At 44.8% G+C, this 19,483-nt stretch overlaps 1 protein-coding gene and 1 long non-coding RNA gene across 4 annotated transcripts in view; one reads left to right on the top strand and one right to left on the bottom strand.

Annotated features, from left to right (window-relative positions):
- Positions 1 to 19,483, top strand: part of unc5b (unc-5 netrin receptor B) — a 313,598-nt gene that overhangs the window by 256,696 nt on the left and 37,419 nt on the right. For all 3 annotated transcript variants that reach the window (XR_011340201.1, XM_069885579.1, XM_069885578.1), the window contains exons 12-13: positions 13,069 to 13,237; positions 18,938 to 19,171. Coding sequence is in view for 2 of the 3 variants with exons in the window: in XM_069885579.1 (XP_069741680.1) it covers positions 13,069 to 13,237; positions 18,938 to 19,171 (403 nt within the window). In the remaining variant the exon portion in view is untranslated. The remainder of the gene's footprint in view (positions 1 to 13,068; positions 13,238 to 18,937; positions 19,172 to 19,483) is intronic.
- LOC138736298 (uncharacterized) lies at positions 12,944 to 15,292 on the bottom strand. The gene is made up of 3 exons (XR_011340202.1): positions 15,232 to 15,292; positions 14,708 to 15,014; positions 12,944 to 13,466 (listed from the first exon to the last, which is right to left on the bottom strand). It is a non-coding gene; the product is annotated as an uncharacterized lncRNA (long non-coding RNA).

The following is a 19,483-nucleotide window of genomic DNA, read 5'->3' as shown; positions in this document are numbered from 1 at the left end:
TTTGAGGATTGTTATTTTGTTTCCTTTATTTGGAATATTTACATAAGGGGGGTTAGAATATTAAGGGAATTAGAGGGGAGCATTATTTTATAGTAGCGGAATATATTATTAGATGAAGGTATGCCTAATTTGAATTTTGCAACTTTTAATGTTCAGGGTTTGAATAACCCAATTAAGCATAAAGAGTTTTGGCTTATATAAGAAAAATGAAAGTTGCAAGAAACACATTTGACTGAAAAAGAACATTTGAAATTGAAGAGAAAGTGGGTTGGCCATGTATTTTCTTCTTCTTTTAATTCTAAAGCAAAGGGGGTTGCGATTTTAATTCAAAAGAAATTACCGTTTGAATTGGAATCGTTTGAAGGAAATGCTGGGAGGGTTTTGATGGTTAATTGTAAAATTTGATGAACGATTTATGTCGGAGGCTTTTTTATTGCTTAATCAGGCCAATAATAATTTGGTCAGGGGAGATTTTAATTGTGTTTTGGATCCTTTATTGGATAGATCTCCGAAAAGTATAAGGAAATCAAAGGCGGTCATACAAATAGGGGCTTTGATGAAGGATTTGAATCTGGTTGATGTTTGGAGGAGAGTAAACATCACATATAACCCTGAGGTTCTTTTCCCTGAGGACCAGGCAGAATTTCTACTTGTAGGTAGTGCAAGAAAAAACTGAACTCAAGAAAAGATGTGTAAATAAAAGGGAGAAATGTAAACAAACTCTCCAATACAGAAAATAAATATCCAGTAAGAGTCCTTAAATCAGTCCCTGATTGAGTTTGTGTCGAGGAATCTGATGGTGTAGGGGTAGCAGCTGTTCCCAAAACTGCTGGGACGTCTCCATATGTTGTTACATTCCACATATCTATTATGATCAGAGAGGATTAGGATTTGAAAATATTTAAAATAATTGTAAACATCTTACCAATGACAAATTGAACTTGAGGAAAAGCACTTTCATTTGAAATCAAAGTATTTATTAAACTCCTGAAAGCCTGCAGGAGCTGTGGTTGTTGTAAAAAAGCTAAAGTCATGGAGGAACTCAGCAGGTCTTGCAAGGTCCATAGGAGCCGAAGATTAATGACTAATGTTTCTGTCTTGAGCCCTGCTTGTATGTTAGTGATATATCTTTCCCTCTTATTGGCACTGCAAAACCTGCTGAGTTCCTCCAGCATTTTGGTGCTGTTACTGTTAGTGCAACTCCACAGGCCAGGGAGCACCTGTGGAGAAAGTTAAAAGGAGCTAATGCTTCAAGACTGATGATCTTTCATGACTGCATTGGATCAGAAAGGTCAAAGATCAAAAACAATAGCTCTGTCGGTCCCCCCACAGGCCCTGCCCAACCTGCTGAGTATCTCCAGCATTCTCTGATTTCAGATATCCAGCATCTCTGCTTTTTACCTCTTGCTCTCATTTACATATTTAGTGAGGTCTTCAACCCCATTCAAGTGGTGGCACAGTTGGCATAGCGGTTAGACCAACACTTGTACATCGGGACTGGGGTTCAAATCCCGCGCTGTCTGAAAGGAGTCTGTATGTTCTCCCCATGACTGCGTGGGTATTCCCTGGAGGTTCCAGTTTCCTCCCACCCTTCAAAATGTACCGGTGGTGTAGGTCAGTTGAATGCAAATTGGGCGGCACAGTCTCGTGGATGGCCCGTTACTGTGCTATTTGTACATCAAAATGTCTAAATTATGTGCCCATTCTGACAGCTGGTGTGAAAGCTGGAGATTTAGGTTGGAGATGTATCCAGCCCTTTGGCTCAATGTAATTCCTTCCCCCGCACCCCTTACCTGCAATAGATTGTGGTGTGTGCAAATCCAGAAACCCTGCCACATGCCCTGCTTCTGGACTTGTTCTCTCAGAACCAATGGGGAGCTGACAGAGGGTTGCAGTTCACTGTGTGCATCATACTATTGCCCCAGCACAGCCAGTGCTATGGCCCCCTTCAGGTTGCACAGTTAGAGTAGCAACTGCTACTCTAACTTAATAGCATTGCGCTAACTGTGCCAACGACTGGCACTGGGGTTGAATCCCCCACTGTCCATAAGGAATTTGTACATCCCGTGGCTGCGTGGGTTTCCTTTGAGTGCTCTGGTTTCCTCCCACTCTTCAAAACGTACCGGGGTTGTAGGTCAATAGGATGTAATTAGGCAGCAAGGGCCAGTTAGTTTGAATTCCTCCCCTATTGTTTGAATTCCTTGATGAAGGGCTCAAGGCCAAAATGTTGGCAATATATCTTTTGTCTGCAATGGATGCTCAAAGGTCCAGCTAAGTTCCTCCAGCATTTTAGTGTGTTCACTACAATCACAACAGCTGCAGCCCATTGTGTTTCACTCAGTCCATGACCTCTCCCCACCAAATGTGCTGTGGTGCTCTGGCCCCCGTTGAGAATGGTCCACTTGGGGGACTACCTCCACCTACCTTCAGATTATCCAACAGAAACATCTGCATCCAAGCAGATTGAGCCTCGCTTTCACCTTCTGAACGTCATGACCCACTCCGCCAGCCTGGGACTGCCTTCCGACGCGAGCTGCACCTTCCCTATGAGAAGGAAGGAAGTTGCGAAAGACGTGTCGAGGAGGAGGAGGTTTTTTTTGAGGGAGTGGAAGCTGCTGATGGTACAGCCAGCTCTCGGAGAACCTCTTCTGATCATGTCACCACCCAGCTGTTTCCAAGGGAGCAGGGCTTTCTCAACCTCAAGACCTTGCATGGTCTCCAGCCTGCGGGAACTTAATTCAAAGAAAGCAGACTGAGAAATACTTCCCGAAGCAGAACAGTGGTGAAGCAAGCACTTGCATATTCAAGCAGAGCTGTCAATCAAGCAGACACATGAAAAGGTCCAGGGAAGATGATTGCATTTGAATTGAATGACCTCCGACCTTTGCTCCATGACCTTTGTGGACAAATCTTTTCTCTCTCGACCTGGGTGTGAGCTCCGTAGTCATCAATATAGAAGGAAACTTGCAATGTCTGAGTAAAATCTAATGTGAATTTTTTTGATACTGAATCCACCAGCCACCATTGCTGACATTTTGTGCTAATCAATGTCATCACAACGCAGAAGCAAGGCCCGTTCATGGAGTCTCTGTCAACCATCAAGCACTCATTGACTCTAGTGAAACACGAACGTCTGCAGACTTACTGATTGAAATAAGAACACTTGGCTTGTGGTCGCAGGAAGAGCCACATTTGCAGCCCCACCTCCTCCCTCACCACCATTTGGGGCTCCGAATGGTCCGTCCAAGTGAAGCAACACTTCATCTGTGTGAATCTGCGGGGGTCATTTACTGCATCTGGTGCTCCTTTTGTGGCACTCTCCACATCTGGAGTCCGGGAGATCATTTCTCCGACCACCTTCCCTCTGTGCACATCAGTTTCAGGGATCTCCCAGTGGCCAACCATTTCAATTCTACACTCCACCCTCTTGCTGACAGGTCTGTCCATGGCCTCGTGCACCGCCAAACCAAGGCCACCTGCAAATTGGAGGAGCAACACCTAATATTCAGTCTGCGCGCTCCCCAACTGGGTGGCATTAACACCGGCTCCTAGACTACCCCCCCCTCTGCCTTCTCAATCCCCCATCCTCCGACTCTCCGCCTCCTTCCCTCTCCATTCACAGAGCCATCCTCCCTCCCCCGTTACCCGGTGTGCCCTCCCTCCCTTACCCATCTATTACTTTCTGACAAGGGGCGCAGCCAAGTTCTAAAGTTGGGGGGAGGTGGGGGGTGGGGAGGCAAGCACATGACAAGAAGGTGCCACGACGCATGCCAAATAATTTTAAGTAAGGCGTCCATTCTCTGACATTTTGACGATTTGTTTTTTTCTCGACTTGCAGCTTCTTTCATCTTCTTTCTGTCCCATCCATGTCGTTTCTTCTTCTTAGTGTTTTTCTCCATGGCATTCATTATCAGGAAAAAAATCTATGACAACAGTCAGCTGAATGATGATTTCACCTATGGTAGGAGAGTAAGGAAAGTGCGTTGGCCAAGCTACACGTGCTCATTTCTCTTACATTACGCAAAATACTTCATTCCCTCATTATAATATACATAATGGTACTCTACATTCATAACTTTCACATGTCTGTAATAGAGTCATTATGTATGAAACTTGCCTCGATCTGGGGTTGGGGGTTGTGACATGAAGAAGAAGTTCCAGCGTCAGAGAGGAGGTGGTCGCGTCACGGTTTGTTTCAGTTCCCAGCAGTCACAGGAGACTGGGAAGACAGTTCCAAACACCAGGAGGTGGGTCGAATAAAGTAATGATTGAATCCACAAAGTTCTTCCAAGGCCATGCAATAAAGTTTTTTAAAAAAAATTAAATAATGAGGTTCAACTTTTAGCGCATAAGGGAACTGGTGAAAAGTAGTCACTTCTGAAGAACGGGCTCCCCATCTGCCGATGCTTAGTTGTAAGGAAGCACTTTGATATACTTTTCCCAACGATTGGTATTTTGGGGCAGATCATTGCTTCCTGCCTCTGCTCCGCCCCCTACCCCTTTTGTTTGGGCGACTGCCTACATTTTGTTCATCCCTTGAAGGGCTTAAACCTGAAAAGTTGGTTATCTTTGCAGTATAAGTACACTGACCTGCTCAGTTTCTCTGGTGTTGGGTTCTCACTTGTCTCATTGACAGTCATCCTAAGTAAATCCCATTTATTCTCTTTACATTCCAAACTTCCCCGCTGCCCCCCAGCCCCCTCACCGATTTTACGGAGACAGATTGATTGACCAATCTGCGCATTACTGGGATGTGGGAGGAAAATGGAGCTCTGGGTCACAGGGAGAGCAGGCAGCCTTCCACGGCAGAGGTCAGGGGTGAAACCAGTCACTGGAAATTTGAGGTTGCAACTCTATTTGCTCGACCACTCTCCACGCCTCAAGCTTGTGAAAGGGATCTCAAGTTCAGCATTCTGCAGCACTGGGTCCTCTTTTTAGATCTCAAATCCAATGGCCTTTTGAAATTTCCCACAAGATTTGAGTCTCGAGCAATCAGAGGTGCATTCCAGATTGTAGCAGAGAGAAGCAAATACTCATTCCCCATCTAACTGAGCCTAATCCGCTCAGTACCCGCAGTAAACAGTGCATGCTGCAAACATGCTTGATCTCGAGGCATCAATGGGTTCTATTTGCATTGAGTTGTAAGGAAGCACTTTGATTTATTTTGTCCAATTGGTATTTTGGGGAAGATCATTGCTGCCCCCTCCTGGTGACGTCCATTGCAAACATTGGTCCCAGTTTCTGATTACTGGTATATCCTATTTTACAAATACTTCCTTTATGAAAATTTGCTTTTAGGAAGAATTCTGCGTTCGCTTTTATGAAAGGATTTGAATGGTTATTGTTTTTTACGCCATTTCGGCTTAAGAAAAGGTTTCATCGGAACACTCTCATTTCATAAAGCAGGGTATCCCTGTAATAATTTTGGAGGGGTGAAGTTGGATATTAGGATCAGATACAAAACAGTTCATCTAACAATAGACAGGAAGAGGGCAGAACCAATGTTGATATTGACCCATTAGATTTTGAGTTAAAAGGTAGAAAAATTTAGAACCACAAAAATCAATTCATAATCTTGATCTGAATTAGCAGCAAAAATGGAGCGAAATGGATTTAATCCAATAACCATGGCAGAGACTTAGTTGCAAGGTAACCTGAGGAGTGAGCTGAATATTCCTGAGTCCACATGTAGCTGGAGGGACTCAGTGGGTCAGGCAACATCCATGGAGAAAAATGGCCAGCCAGCCAGCCAGCATTTCAGGTTGGGACCATTTATCGAGACATTTTTCTTGATGTTTAGAAAATAGTGGAAAAGCAAGTGTGAAAGCTCTCTCAATGAAAGATGACTTTTGGAATAGTAGTGAGAAAGGATGTTGGCTGTGAAGATCAGCAAGGAGAATCAGTTTGGAAGTAAATAACTTGGGAAATGATGGGAGTAGTCTGGAAACCTCCGAACAGTAACTTTTGGCATGGGAGTTAATGAAGTCATAATGGGGGCTTGTGGCAAAGAAAAGGTAATAAACATGGGAAATGAAATCTTTATGTGGAATTTATAGCTTCCATTGGCAAAATGTCTTGGCAATAAAGTCATGAAATATAGAAATAAACCTACAGCACAATACAGGCCATTCACCCCACAAAGTTGTGTTGAACATGTCACTACTTTGGCTTACCCATAGCCCTCTATATTTTTAAGCTCCTTATACCCATCCAAAAGTCTCTTAAAAGTTCCTATCATATCCGCTTCCACTACCGTTGCTGACAGCCCATTCCATGCGCCCACCACTCTCTGCCTTAAAGTAAAATTACCCCCTACGTCTCCTCTGTTCTGACTCCCCGGCACCGTAAACCCTTGTCCTGTTTTTTCCAGCCCTGGGAAAAAAAATCCTCTTACTATCCACATTGTCAATGCCTCTCATCATCTTACTCACCCTCAGTCAGGTCACCTCTCATCCCCTGTCGCTCCAAGGAGAAAAGGCCGAGTTTACTCCGTCCGTTTTCATAAGGCCTGCTCCCGAAACCAGGCAACGTCCTTGTAAATCTCCCCTGCACTCTTTCTATGGGTTCCACATCCTTCCAGTAGTGAGGTGATCAGACTGAGCACATTGGAGAGTATTGTTACCTGGCTAAATGCATTGGACCAGTTATTTTCTATCTGACCATGAGTAATTTTAATTGAGGGTGGTGGAAAAGAATGGTCCTATCTTGATAGGATTTTGAATTCAGTCGTGTGGCAAGCAAGTCCAAACTTGGAGACTTGAACTCATATAGAGGCAGTTACATAGGGGTGAAGGACAAATTGGCTCTCGTAGTTTGGAAAATTAGAATCAAAGGTATGAAGGCAATTATGAAGTGAAAAACACTTTAATGAAATGTCTCATTGTGTGTATTCTGTTGAGAAATAAAAGGAAGAATTGTATCGTGTGTGACGAACTGAAAAAAAAGTGATTGGTATTAAACAGAGAAGATAATAAATAATAGTTGTAAACAAAAAGATTGGAAAATATTGATAAATAGGAAGAACATAGATGAAATTGAACTAGCATAAAATAAAACCAGTTTGTAAGAGCTTCAGCAAAAATTTAATCAGTGAAAAAAAGCAAACAGTTATCCCATAGACACGGAGACAGGAGAATTAACAGTGGGGAATAAGAGAGTGACACTGACATTAAACAAATATTTTCATTCTTCACTGTACAGGATAATAAAGGCATTCCAAACATAATTGATAACTGAAGAGAATAGAAGAAAGAAAGTTGTAATAATTAGTGTCACAACAGGTTAAAAAAAATTGAGTAATGTGAATAATGTCCTGAATCTAGTCGCTTGTATCCTTAGGCTAAGAAAAAAATAAATGGCTGCAGAGATAGTGAAGATATTGATCTTGAGCTTACAAAATTCCTTTCATTGTGAGAAAATCTCAGAGGATTGGAACCCCATAATTATAACAACAGTGTTCAAGGCGCATACAGCAAGGGAAGAGGTGGTGAACAGCAGGCCAGTTAACTGCACATAGGTTATTAACTAAATGCTGGAGTTCAGTATTAAATAGGTGATATCTGAGCACTTGGGAAAGCATTACAGATTGGTCAGAGTTAGCGTGGTGTTACTGAAAGGGAAATTATGGCTAACAATTTTTTAAAATAAAACAAATTTAGGGCTCAGGCCTGAACCGTTAGTTAAACATCTTTATCTTTGCTATATAAAGTATACTGTGTGATTTACTGAGTTGCTCCAACATTGTGATTTTACTAAAATCACTGCATCTGCAGACTTTCATGTTTCATTCCATTCTCTTATTACAGTACTTCAAGGATTAATTAGATGGTTTGTTAAAGCAAAGCTATTGGGTGCAGTATATAATCTATTTCTGACGGCCACGTTAACCAAGTTGAGGGGGTTAGCCCATGAGGAAAGACTGAGTGGCCAAGGACTGTACTCGCTGGATTTCAACAGAATGATGGAAGATCTTAGAGAAACATACCACATACAAACACCAACCAGTTTCTATTGGTCGGTGAGCCAAAGACTTTGGGGCATAACCTCAAGATTCTGGCAAGTGGACTTAGGACAAAGGTGACATTTCCAAGAGTGTCGCATATTTATTGAAATTTCTGCCCGAGGAAACAGAAGGAGGTCCCTCATCAATATATATTTATGATACAGATAGGTTTTTCCAGAGTATGGGAAGTAAGGGCATGGGTAAAAGGGAGGCAGTTTGAGCTGAGTCCACAGCCAGACCCCTCTGTGATCTTATTGAATGGCGGAGCAGGCTCAACGGTCAAAGGCCTACAAAGGCTCCTTTTTTTAATGTTCTTAACCCATTTGGTCTCATTCTATCAAAGATATTCAATTTGTTTTTCTCCCCATCTTGGAATGAAAACTAAATGTTTTCTCTTTCCTTGTTTTGACAAAGGATCTCAGAAGTTATGGTTATCTTTTGTTTTTTTTTTCAACAGATGCTGCCTGGCCTGATTGTTTAGGCATTTTTCTGTCTTTATTTCAGATTTCCAGCCTCTATTCCAGCAGCTTCTGTGATCTAGGCAAGGGTACCTCCTTCTGAGCAAAGCCTAAGCACCTGCTTTTATAACTCCAGTCACACAGGGGTTTAAAATCCTTTGAAAAAATTCTTGGCTTTAAGGCTATGAACTCCTTTCTTTCCATTGATACCTCCTGCTGCCCATTTAAGGCTGCCAACATATTGAGGGATCCCTCCGACTGGGGAGATACTCAATTCTCCTTTCTCCCATTGGGGAGAAGGTTAAAGGAAGTGAAATTGTACACTTCCACTCAGACATCAGGCTCCTGAACAAGCCCCTACTCGCCTGCTGTCAAGTCAAGTTTATTGTGATCTGATTGCACAAGTACAACCCAATGAAGCAGTGTTCTCTGATCCTCAATGCAAACACATATCCAGACATAACATGCATACAGACAAACAACACCTATGGAGGATACGTATTCATATATACAAATAAATAAATATTGTTTCATGAATATAAGTTCGTGTGAGGTGTACCTTTGATCATTCAGCATCCTCATTGCCTGGAGGAGAAGCCCAGTACCTCTTCAGTGGATTGCAGTATGGTAGTCTTCAACTGATCCCAGAGGGTTTCAGGGGACGGGTCCGTGAGGCGGGTTGCATCGTCGAGCTTTGCTTTGAGGTTTGCCTGGAAGTTTCCTCTCGCTTCGTCTGACTGCAGGTTTCCAACATTGAACCTCTTTCTGGGGGCTTTACTGTTCCTGGGCTTTGGCTTGAAGTGAAGGTTGAGCTTGCAGCGAACCAGCCGGTGGTCAGTGTGGCATTCCGCGCTAGGCATGACCCTGGTGTGGAGCACATCTCGTTTGTCACTTTCTCACACCAGGATGTAGTCCAGGAGGTGCCAGTGTTTGGATCGGGGATGCATCCAGGTGGTCTTAAGGCTGTCCCTCTGCTGAAAAAGGGTGTTTGTAATGACAAGCCGCTGTTCTGCGCAGAGCTCCAACAGGAGGCGCCCATTGTCGTTGCACTTGCCGACGCCATGCTTGCCCAGGATTCCTGGCCAGGTTTCTGAGTCTTTGCCGACACGAGCGTTGAAGTCGCCCAGGATGAGAACCTTGTCGGCTGTAGGGGTGCGTTGGATGAGGTTGCGCAGGTCAGTGTAGAACTTGTCCTTTTCTGCTGTTTCCGCCTGGAGGGTTGGAGCATAGACACTGATGAGGGTGATGCGATACTTGTTTTGAAGGGGGAGTCGCATGGACATGATTCGGTCCGAGAGGCCTGTCGGAAGGTTTTCGAGTTTGGAGGCAATGAAGCTCTTGACCATGAAGCCTACACCAGATAGGCGTCGTTCATCCGAAGGCTTGCCAGACCAGTAGAGTGTGTAGCCCGTGCCGCGTTCTTGGAGGCTGCCTACATCTGCCAGGCGGACTTCACTGAGAGCGGCTATGTCGATGTCAAGTCTGAGGAGTTCATGTGTGATGAGGGCAGACCGACTTTCAGGTCGGTGGCTGTCAGCCTTGTCTAGCATGGTTCTGATGTTCCAGCATGCTAGCTTGAGTTTGTTAGCATCTTTTGAGGGGGAGGATGTGGAGGGGGAGGACGTGGAGGGGGAGGACATGGAGGGGGAGGACGTGGAGGGGGAGGACGTGGAGGGGGAGGACGTGGACCTGTCCTCGGGCCTGCGCAAAGGAGCTTTTAGGTGGAGTGCAGTGTGCGCAGTACTGGCCCCACCCTTTACACCCATGGTTCGTGTGCCGTGGCCAAGCAAGCTGGGACGTGGCAGCGAGGTCCTTGGGTCGTAGGTTTTATATCGGAGTGGCCTTCTCCTATGCAGGTTTCTTACCCGGGCTGGAGGGGTCTGCCTCCCCTCCTAGGTCGGTCCATACTGCCCGGACCGGGGCCGAGGCCGCCGCAGCTCTCCCTGTGCCCGAAAACCAACAAGGTCGGGTCAGATACAGCAATGAGCTCTCTGAACCCTTCTCCATTAACAATGGCGTGAAGCAAGGCTGTGTTCTCGCACCAATCCTCTTTTCAATCTTCTTCAGCATGATGCTGAACCAAGCCATGAAAGACCCCAACAATGAAGACGCTGTTTACATCCGGTACCGCACGGATGGCAGTCTCTTCAATCTGAGGCGCCTGCAAGCTCACACCAAGACACAAGAGAAACATGTCCGTGAACTACTCTTTGCAGACGATGCCGCTTTAGTTGCCTATTCAGAGCCAGCTCTTCAGCGCTTGACGTCCTGCTTTGCGGAAACTGCCAAAATGTTTGGCCTGGAAGTCAGCCTGAAGAAAACTGAGGTCCTCCATCAGCCAGCTCCCCACCATGACTACCAGCCCCCCCACATCTCCATCGGGCACACAAAACTCAAAACGGTCAACCAGTTTACCTATCTCGGCTGCACCATTTCATCAGATGCAAGGATCGACAATGAGATAGACAACAGACTCGCCAAGGCAAATAGTGCCTTTGGAAGACTACACAAAAGAGTCTGGAAAAACAACCAACTGAAAAACCTCACAAAGATAAGCGTATACAGAGCCGTTGTCATACCCACACTCCTGTTCGGCTCCGAATCATGGGTCCTCTACCGGCATCACCTACGGCTCCTAGAACGCTTCCACCAGCGTTGTCTCCGCTCCATCCTCAACATCCATTGGAGCGCTTTCATCCCTAACGTTGAAGTACTCGAGATGGCAGAGGTCGACAGCATCGAGTCCACGCTGCTGAAGATCCAGCTGCGCTGGATGGGTCACATCTCCAGAATGGAGGACCATCGCCTTCCCAAGATCATGTTATATGGCGAGCTCTCCACTGGCCACCGTGACAGAGGTGCACCAAAGAAAAGGTACAAGGACTGCCTAAAGAAATCTATTGGTGCCTGCCACATTGACCACCGCCAGTGGGCTGATATCGCCTCAAACCGTGCATCTTGGTGCCTCACAGTTTGGCGGGCAGCAACCTCCTTTGAAGAAGACCGCAGAGCCCACCTCACTGACAAAAGGCAAAGGAGGAAAAACCCAACACCCAACCCCAACCAACCAATTTTCCCCTGCAGCCGCTGCAACCGTGTCTGCCTGTCCCGCATCGGACTTGTCAGCCACAAACGAGCCTGCAGCTGACGTGGACTTTTACCCCCTCCATAAATCTTCGTCCGCGAAGCCAAGCCAAAGAAGATCCTCATTGCCTGTGGGAAGAAACTGTTCCTCATCCTGGTGGTGCTGGCTCTGATACTCCTGTATCTCTTACCTAACAGTAACAGCTGAAAGATGCTGTGTGCAGGGTTGAAGGGGTCCTCAATGATTTTGCGCACTCTCTTCAGACAGAGAGACTTCTCTGCCACTGTGGATTAACCTCTGATCCATTTCTCTGTACCACACTGTCATGCATCCCGGCCAGGACGGTCTCGATAGAGCTTCTGTTGAAGGTTGACATAATGTTGGCAAGTAACCTTGCCTGCTTCAGTCTTCTGAAGTGCAGTCGCTGTTGTGCCTTCCAAAGAAATTAGGAGATGTTGCCCTTGCTATGTCCAAATTGATCTTTCTCATTATAACCTGAAGCGCTGCAATTATGTTCAACAAAAGAGCCTGAACCTTCTGGGGATGAGAGCAATACACAAACGTGCAGCTGAACCTCAGCAGGTCACCTTTACTTCCTATGGCTGCTGCATAACCTGCTGAGTTTCTCTCTAATTGTGCTCTTGCCTGGCTAATTTGTACAGCTGTATGAATGTTAGAGCTGACTTGCTGGGCCACTTGCAAGGGAACCTTTGTCACTGTACCAGGTACATTAAAACCCCTGTTATCTGGAACCGGCAACCTCAAGCAGTTGGCAAAACAAAATTTTTTGAGGAAAATAAATAAATTGAAATCAATAAAAAATTAAATAAAACTTTAACATTGTAAAAGTAAATATTCTCTGAAGTAACACCTAAACATTTGTTGAAGATGAGAGAAAATATTCAGCCAGCGGAGTGCCTTGGTCATGCTTTGCTCATAGCAGCTGTTTAAATAAATTTTCAATAAAGTTGTGTTTGAAGTAAATGGCGTCGCCCAGGATGAAGAGCTGGTTGATGCTGCTTGCTGTTGGGGTGACTCTCTTCATGTGTCTGCCTATCACTTTTACCCTTCCTTAGTACACCATTAAATATATTGGTAAGAATTTATCTGTAAACTTGGGGGAGGGGAGTTAATTATCTATAATGTTATTGTTCATCTTTCGCGTGGCTCCATGGAGGGGGAGGAACCTGCAGATGCAGCGACGGTTAATTGTTTTCAAAGAATGTAACTGAAAATAAAGTAAAATCTTTGAGGTTTATATATTTATGCAAGAAACGTTTGTTCACTTGCATGAATATATAAGTACAGTAAGTACAATGTAAGTACAGAATAGTATTTTTGGTCTTTTAAACTGTTTATTTTTAATGCAGATGTATTAGGCATTGTAAGATTGAGTCTCAAGCAACCTTATGCAGCATCCATCAATCCCTGTAGCTGCCGAACACCAGGGGTTTTACTGTATATTGTGACAATGAACTTGAAATTTGATTTACTGACAAGCACCCTCTTGTTCTTCTCCAAAGACCTCCATCCGAAGGTTCGCAGACAGTACTGAGCCCCATGGTGACTTGCGGCCCAACAGGGATGCTGCTTTGCCGGCCTGTTGTCCTCAGCATTCCACACTGCGCAGATGTCTCAGGACCAGACTGGACCATTAAACTCAAGACGCAGACTCATCAAGCAGTCTGGGAGGTAAGCAGTCTTTGATGAGAGAATGTATGACATTTCTGGCCTTTCCTGAATGATCCTCATGCCACATAGCTGTAGAAGTGAAGTGATGGATGGTCACCAAGCTCTCGGCAGCAAGCTCCCACGTGCATTAAGCAGCTCATCAGATGTTGCATTTTTTGCTAATATTGGGCAAGCACCAAAAACATCTTCCCTGTTCTTCCAAATAGTTCCATGGGGTAGCTCAGTCTCCCTAAGAGAGCAAATAGGAGCTCAGGTTAGCCTTTCAACCAAACACCAGCATCTCCAGAGAACAAGGGGAGCCATGGCCATAACACTGGGCAACTATTCTTTTCAAAAGATATGCTTACTGGAAAAAAAAACAAGTTGGAGAAACATTGAATTTACCATGTTTAATCGCATAATGATATTGACACATTGCGTCAGTTCAACTGACCTAAAAACGTTTTGCCGCTGATTTTCGTTTGTACTCAGCATCTGATGACTCTCGTGTCAGTGTCCAACAATAGTCGGCCGGCATTGTTGGATTCCATTTGCCCTGATACCGCTATTCCATGGTCTCACCTTTCACTGTGTTTGTCACTGATGGCACCAAGACCAGCAGGGAAGAAGTGCGAATTCAGAAAATGAATTTTCAATGATATATGGCACTTCATGGTTTTGTATGCTTGAAGTAGACTTAAAATATGACAGGAAATCACAAAAATTAGATTATATCTAAAAAATGGTACGTAATAGAAAATATTTCAGGTGATTTTCATGATCAGCTGCCCAAAATCTATAAAATACACCCAAAAGTGTTCAGGAAGCAAAATCTTGGTTTTCCAGTGTAATCTTTGTTCTGGAAACTCAGGACACATGTGATGCCCCCTGATGATTTTAGACTGAGTAGATTGGATGAGGCAGAATAACAATTCTGGAAAATCTCTCAGTGAGTCAAATAGCATCTGTGGAGAGAGATTTAGCTCACTGTGGTCAAGCTTTGATAGGTCACTGACCATCTCCCCCTACCTGATTGAGCTAGGCTGGCACACTAGATGTGAAGAAGCAGAGTAGGACCCCACTAGCATCAGAAGAAAGGAGCTGTTTTCGCCCCAGTGGATGCAAGATAAAATGCAGCAGATGTTTGAAATCCGAGTTAAAAGTTTTTAATTTTAATATTTTATTCACAGTGCTGTAGAAGCCATTTAAATTTAATGCTGCCTAATTACACCCACATTAACCTACAACCATTGTTTTGCATGGTGAGAGGAAACCAGAACATCCTGAGGAAACCCACGCAGACACAGGAAGAGTGTAAAAATCTTTTATACACAGGTTAATGCTGGAAGAATGATTTGGGATAATTTAATTTGATCACGTCGCAAAACCTTGTTGTACACTTCAAATTAGGCTAATATCAGAGTGAAATACAATCTGTCCTCTGCAGCTGTGTTTAAAAATAAAATGAATCATGTTAGTAAAACATTTTACCTTCTGTCTTTGTTAGTCTGACACCAGATTATAGTCAGCAGATAATCATCTCAGAGACTTGATTGCTCTGTGATTGATTGCTTTGGAAGATGCAGTGTTGATTACTTCTACCATTTGTGGATTATCTTCCATTGTAAAATGTCTCATGATGCTTTTAATTTGTGGAGGACATTGAGCTCATTGTGCTTCAGGATGGCAAGCTCAGGGTTCTGGGATGAGTTGGTGTCGGAATCAGTTCACATACAGCTCGGATTCTGTGAAGTGGAATTTAGCCAAACTGGGCATCAATTATGGTGATTAGCCTTCCCTGTCAAACAAAGGAAAATAATATAAACTAATGTTGCAGTGACAGTCGGCACTTTCAAGCTGCCTTGTAAAATGGGGTGAACTGGGCAATTTGCCTGGTTAGCGCCCCACTCACAAGGCAGCTTGAAATATTTGACCCAGTCAGCGGGTTCCAAAATTAAAATCGACTGGGTCCCTGCCCTACCTCAGAGGTCATCAGGGAACCAAGTTAAACTTACCCAGGACGCGTACACCGGTGGCTTGAAAACAAAAAAAATGGCTGACCCAGTTACTCCTGTGACATCAGCGCTTGTGCCCTGGCATCACAGGGAAACCCTGGCTGAAGTGTCTGCGGTGATCTGGGAGGAGAAAGGGGTCGCTGCCACAGTTGAGGGGGTTGAGGTCACTGACATGGGGGGGAAGAAGTTGATGCCATGTGGGGGGGGGGGTGCAGAGCGGTCACTGCAATCAGCGGGGGCAGAAGGGTCGGCTGCCACAGGGTGGAGAGTGTGCGATTGATGGTGGGGGGGGAATGGGGGAGTCTGACCACCGATAGTTTCAGTGATGGGTCACCTACCGCGTGATCGCAGGGGTGGGATTTACTGGGTCGATTTTCCCCTCCCCCCCTCCAGCTTGAAAGGTGCTGGAAGGACCTTTAGCCCACTAATCGCACTTGGATCCCTGGAGCGTTCCCCAGTTGGTGCAGCCCAACAATGCCTAGTGTTTCTCTGATTCCTGTTGTGTGAGTGACTTGGGTTTTTAGGTTTAGGGAAGATTCACTGATGTGTGACAAAGTAAGCCAGCATTTCCTTTGTACATGAGCTTCGAGACTGCCAGGACGAGTACAGGTTTCCCCCGCTATCTGAAGTAGAGGGTTCCAAAGCCAAAATGGTGTAAAGTGAAGAAGCAATTACCATTGATTTTGAACGTTCCCAGCCCCAAATAATAATCTACCAAATAACACATTAAATCAAAAATAACACTATCATACAGTTCAGTAAAAGCAGGAATTATATGATAAATACTCAGTCTACATTAAATGGAAGTAATGTATGTACAGTATAGTTTCACTTACTAGAATCGGGAAGACAGTGAGCACACTGGAAGGCTGAGAGGTGGTGATGATAGTGAGTTAGATTGAGTCATCAGAGGTTGGGATGGTGGGAGGTACAAGAGATTTGGGTGTAGGAGAGAGGGAAAGAGGGTAATCTACTGTATTAGCATCTCATCGTCGTCTGAATTCATCAGGGCAGGTTAGTCACTGAACTCTATGCCTTCTTCTCTGTCTGCCTCCCTCAATGTCGAAGGTAGAGCTACGGCATCTGTTGTGGCTGATGTCAAAGGCTTGAAATACGACAGTACGCTTGACTGCTTAGCCTCACGCATTTTTCTATCATACAGTTCTTTGTAGGCACTCAAAACATCCTACAAACATGCCCTAAACCTGCAACACTGCCTCTATAACGCCTCATGTAAAAACAAATGTTAAATGTTATTTTTACTTTTTGCCTTTATTCCTAAAAGCAAAAATCCTCTTTGGATTTCTTTCGATTAACAAAAACAAGTACTAATGTTGGACTTTTGTAAAAGTGAAGTGGCATAAAGCGAGCTTCCGAAAAGCAGGGGATGTCTGTAGTGGGAGCCTCATTCTACAAACACTTCTGATATTGCTTGTGGAAACAGAGGCAAAATGACAGAGTAAATTCTAGCCTCCTTGTATCTTTGATCTTGGGATGGCCTTTACTGTGATGTTGTGTTAGTTTGGCAGCACTATTGTGGACTGCAATGAGTTAACGTCAATCCAAATCTCCTGCCAGGAAACCAGCAAAGGCCACATGGAATGACAGTAAAATCTGAGTATGCAAACTGCTGTCATATCAGATCCTCTCTATTTCCCAACCCACAGGTTGTCCTGACATCCACCCAGTCCAGATTAGCATTTTAGCTTCTCAAGTGTGTTTTGAACATTAGCACACACAGTCAGGCTCGGTAATGTCTAGTCCATCCCTATAATCCTTTGATCTTTGAACTTTGACAGTCTGACCTCCTGATTTCCCTGGAGATGGTTTTCAGCTGCCAAGTGAATTTTCTTCCTGAACCCTTTCTCACCCTACAACAGGGTGGACAGTGTTAGGTCTGCTTTGTTCATGAATGAGTGAGACAAACACCAGACTGAGTCGAAATCAGGGTTCTTTGTTCTTTATTACCGGATTGTAACACTTGCGACTAACAAAGTTAGTCGGAGAATGCATTCTGCCGTTATCAGCAAAATGGTGATTTTTATACCCTTGGATACATGCTTAGAACATCATCATATCATTACTTGTCCAATGACTAAAACTGTTGCTATCCTTTCCCTGCTAGCTTCCTGCCTCTCAATCCATCAATGTCTCTCTTATCTTGTAAGTACAAGGATGCATTCTGTTACTCCTTAGTACTGGGTGACTCCTTCTCCGGTCCCATCTCATGATGTTTTACCTAACAGGAGTACAAGGACACCTCCCCTTCTTGTTACTGCCCTGTACAGGGTAACTCCCTACACATTCCCATCTCATGATGTTTTACCTTACAACAGCCACACAGACACCAGTTCAATCCATCGGCAACCCAAACCTCCAATACGATAAGGAAGGCCCTTCAGGAGCCTATCCTGCCCTCAGCACCCTCTTGAATCCCGGTTCCGATACCAGTCTCGAGCAGCCCCCGGCTTGCGAGTCCTGCGACCGCAAGTGGCCAACTGCCCGCAGCCTGTGGTTCCTTCAGCCGTTGACCCCGCATTTGCAATGTGGAAGAAGCTTTATGAATAAAAATAGCAAATTCTGGAAGGGCTCTGCAGGTCAGGTAGCACCTCTAGAGAGAGAAGCCACAAATGACAGATCAGCGACAAGCAATGCCTCCCTCTCCAGGTGCCTGCCTGAACTGCTGAGGGCTTCCATTATTTAAATAAAAGCACAAGGCTGGTGAAACTCAGATCAAACAGTGTCCCTTATATAGCAAAGATCAAGTCACATAACCAACATTTAGGGCCTGAGCCTTTCATCAAGGTATGAACAAAATGTAGGCAGGTGCCTGAATAACATGGTGGATAGGGAGAGGAGGTCAGACCCACAGGGAGAGGAGACACACTAGCAAACAGTGCGGCTCTGTGAATGGAGAGGGCAGGGGCTGGAGAGCTAGAGGACAGAGGGAGGGGGAAGAGAGGGAGAACGGGGAGTTGGATGGCAGAAACAGAAGTCGATATTAATGCCATTGGGTTGGAGAGGGCCCAGACGGAATATTAGGTGTTGCTCCTCCAATTTACAGGTTCGGCCGTGCATGAGGCCATGGACAAACATGTTGGTGTGGGCATGGAGTGCAGAATTAAAATAGTTAGCCACTGGGAGATCCCTGTCACTGATTGAAGGTCCCCAGGGAAGTGATCTCCCACTCAGTGTCCAGTGTCTCCGATGTGGAAAAGGCCACAACAGGAGCACCATTATTTTCTGTTTTTACTTCCGATTTCCAGCATTGTTTGTTTTTAGACAAATAGCGTGGTAATAGGCCATTTCAGCCAATGAGCCTGTGCCATCCAATTTACACCCCATTAATCTACACTCCTGGTAGTTTTGAACAGTGGGAGAAAACTGGAGCCCCTGAAGAAAACCCATGCAGACACAAGGAGAACATACAAACTCCTTACAGACAGCGTGGGATTAGAACCCTGGTCCAAACCCTCTCTCTGACGCTGTAAAGGTGTTGCACTAACTGCTACACCAAATGTTCATTTGTGGGAATCTTTATTGTTATAAAATTACAAGTTTTTGCTGTCACCTAGATTATTTTTAGATAGAAATATTGGGAGAACAAAATGGATGTAAATGGGTGCTTGATGGTCAGCACAGACCAGATAGGCAGAAAGGCCTGTCTCTGAGCTGTATGACTCTATGAATGCTTCTCTTCCTTCAGGAGGTGGTGACGTTGGAGGAGGAGAATTTGAACACTCCCTGTTATTGTCAACTGGACTCCCAATCCTGCCATATCCTCCTGGACCAACTTGGAACCTATGCACTCGTTGGGGAATCCAACTCCAGGTCGGCCATTAAAAGGCTCCAGCTCGCCATATTTGCACCGATCTCATGTACCTCTCTGGAGTACAGCCTTAAAGTATATTGTGTGGAGGATACCCCTGATGCTCTGAAGGTAGAGTACACGTGGTAGTTCATCACTCATTGCCACAGACGTAAAGAAAGGGAAGGAACCTGCCAAATTACACCCTCATGCTTCCTCACTAAGACAATGACTGATCTGTTTTGCTCTCATGTTTCATTACAACTTTGAAAGAGGCTATTTGGCTCACTGGCCTCATTAAGGAGGTGCACAGGGTGTGGACCTCATTGGGTGACACCATCAGAGGGGGTGGCATGAAAATTACTATAAAATTTGTGTGCAGTGTTTCAGCAGATGTTGCGGAGAAAAGTGTTCTATAACGAAATAACTCGGCCGAGGCACCAG

The sequence above is a fragment of the Narcine bancroftii genome, chromosome 6 (assembly GCF_036971445.1).
Source record: "Narcine bancroftii isolate sNarBan1 chromosome 6, sNarBan1.hap1, whole genome shotgun sequence".
NCBI lineage: Eukaryota > Metazoa > Chordata > Chondrichthyes > Torpediniformes > Narcinidae > Narcine > Narcine bancroftii.
The sequence above is the reverse complement of the archived record's forward strand: the minus strand, read 5'-3'. Positions and strand labels throughout refer to the sequence as shown.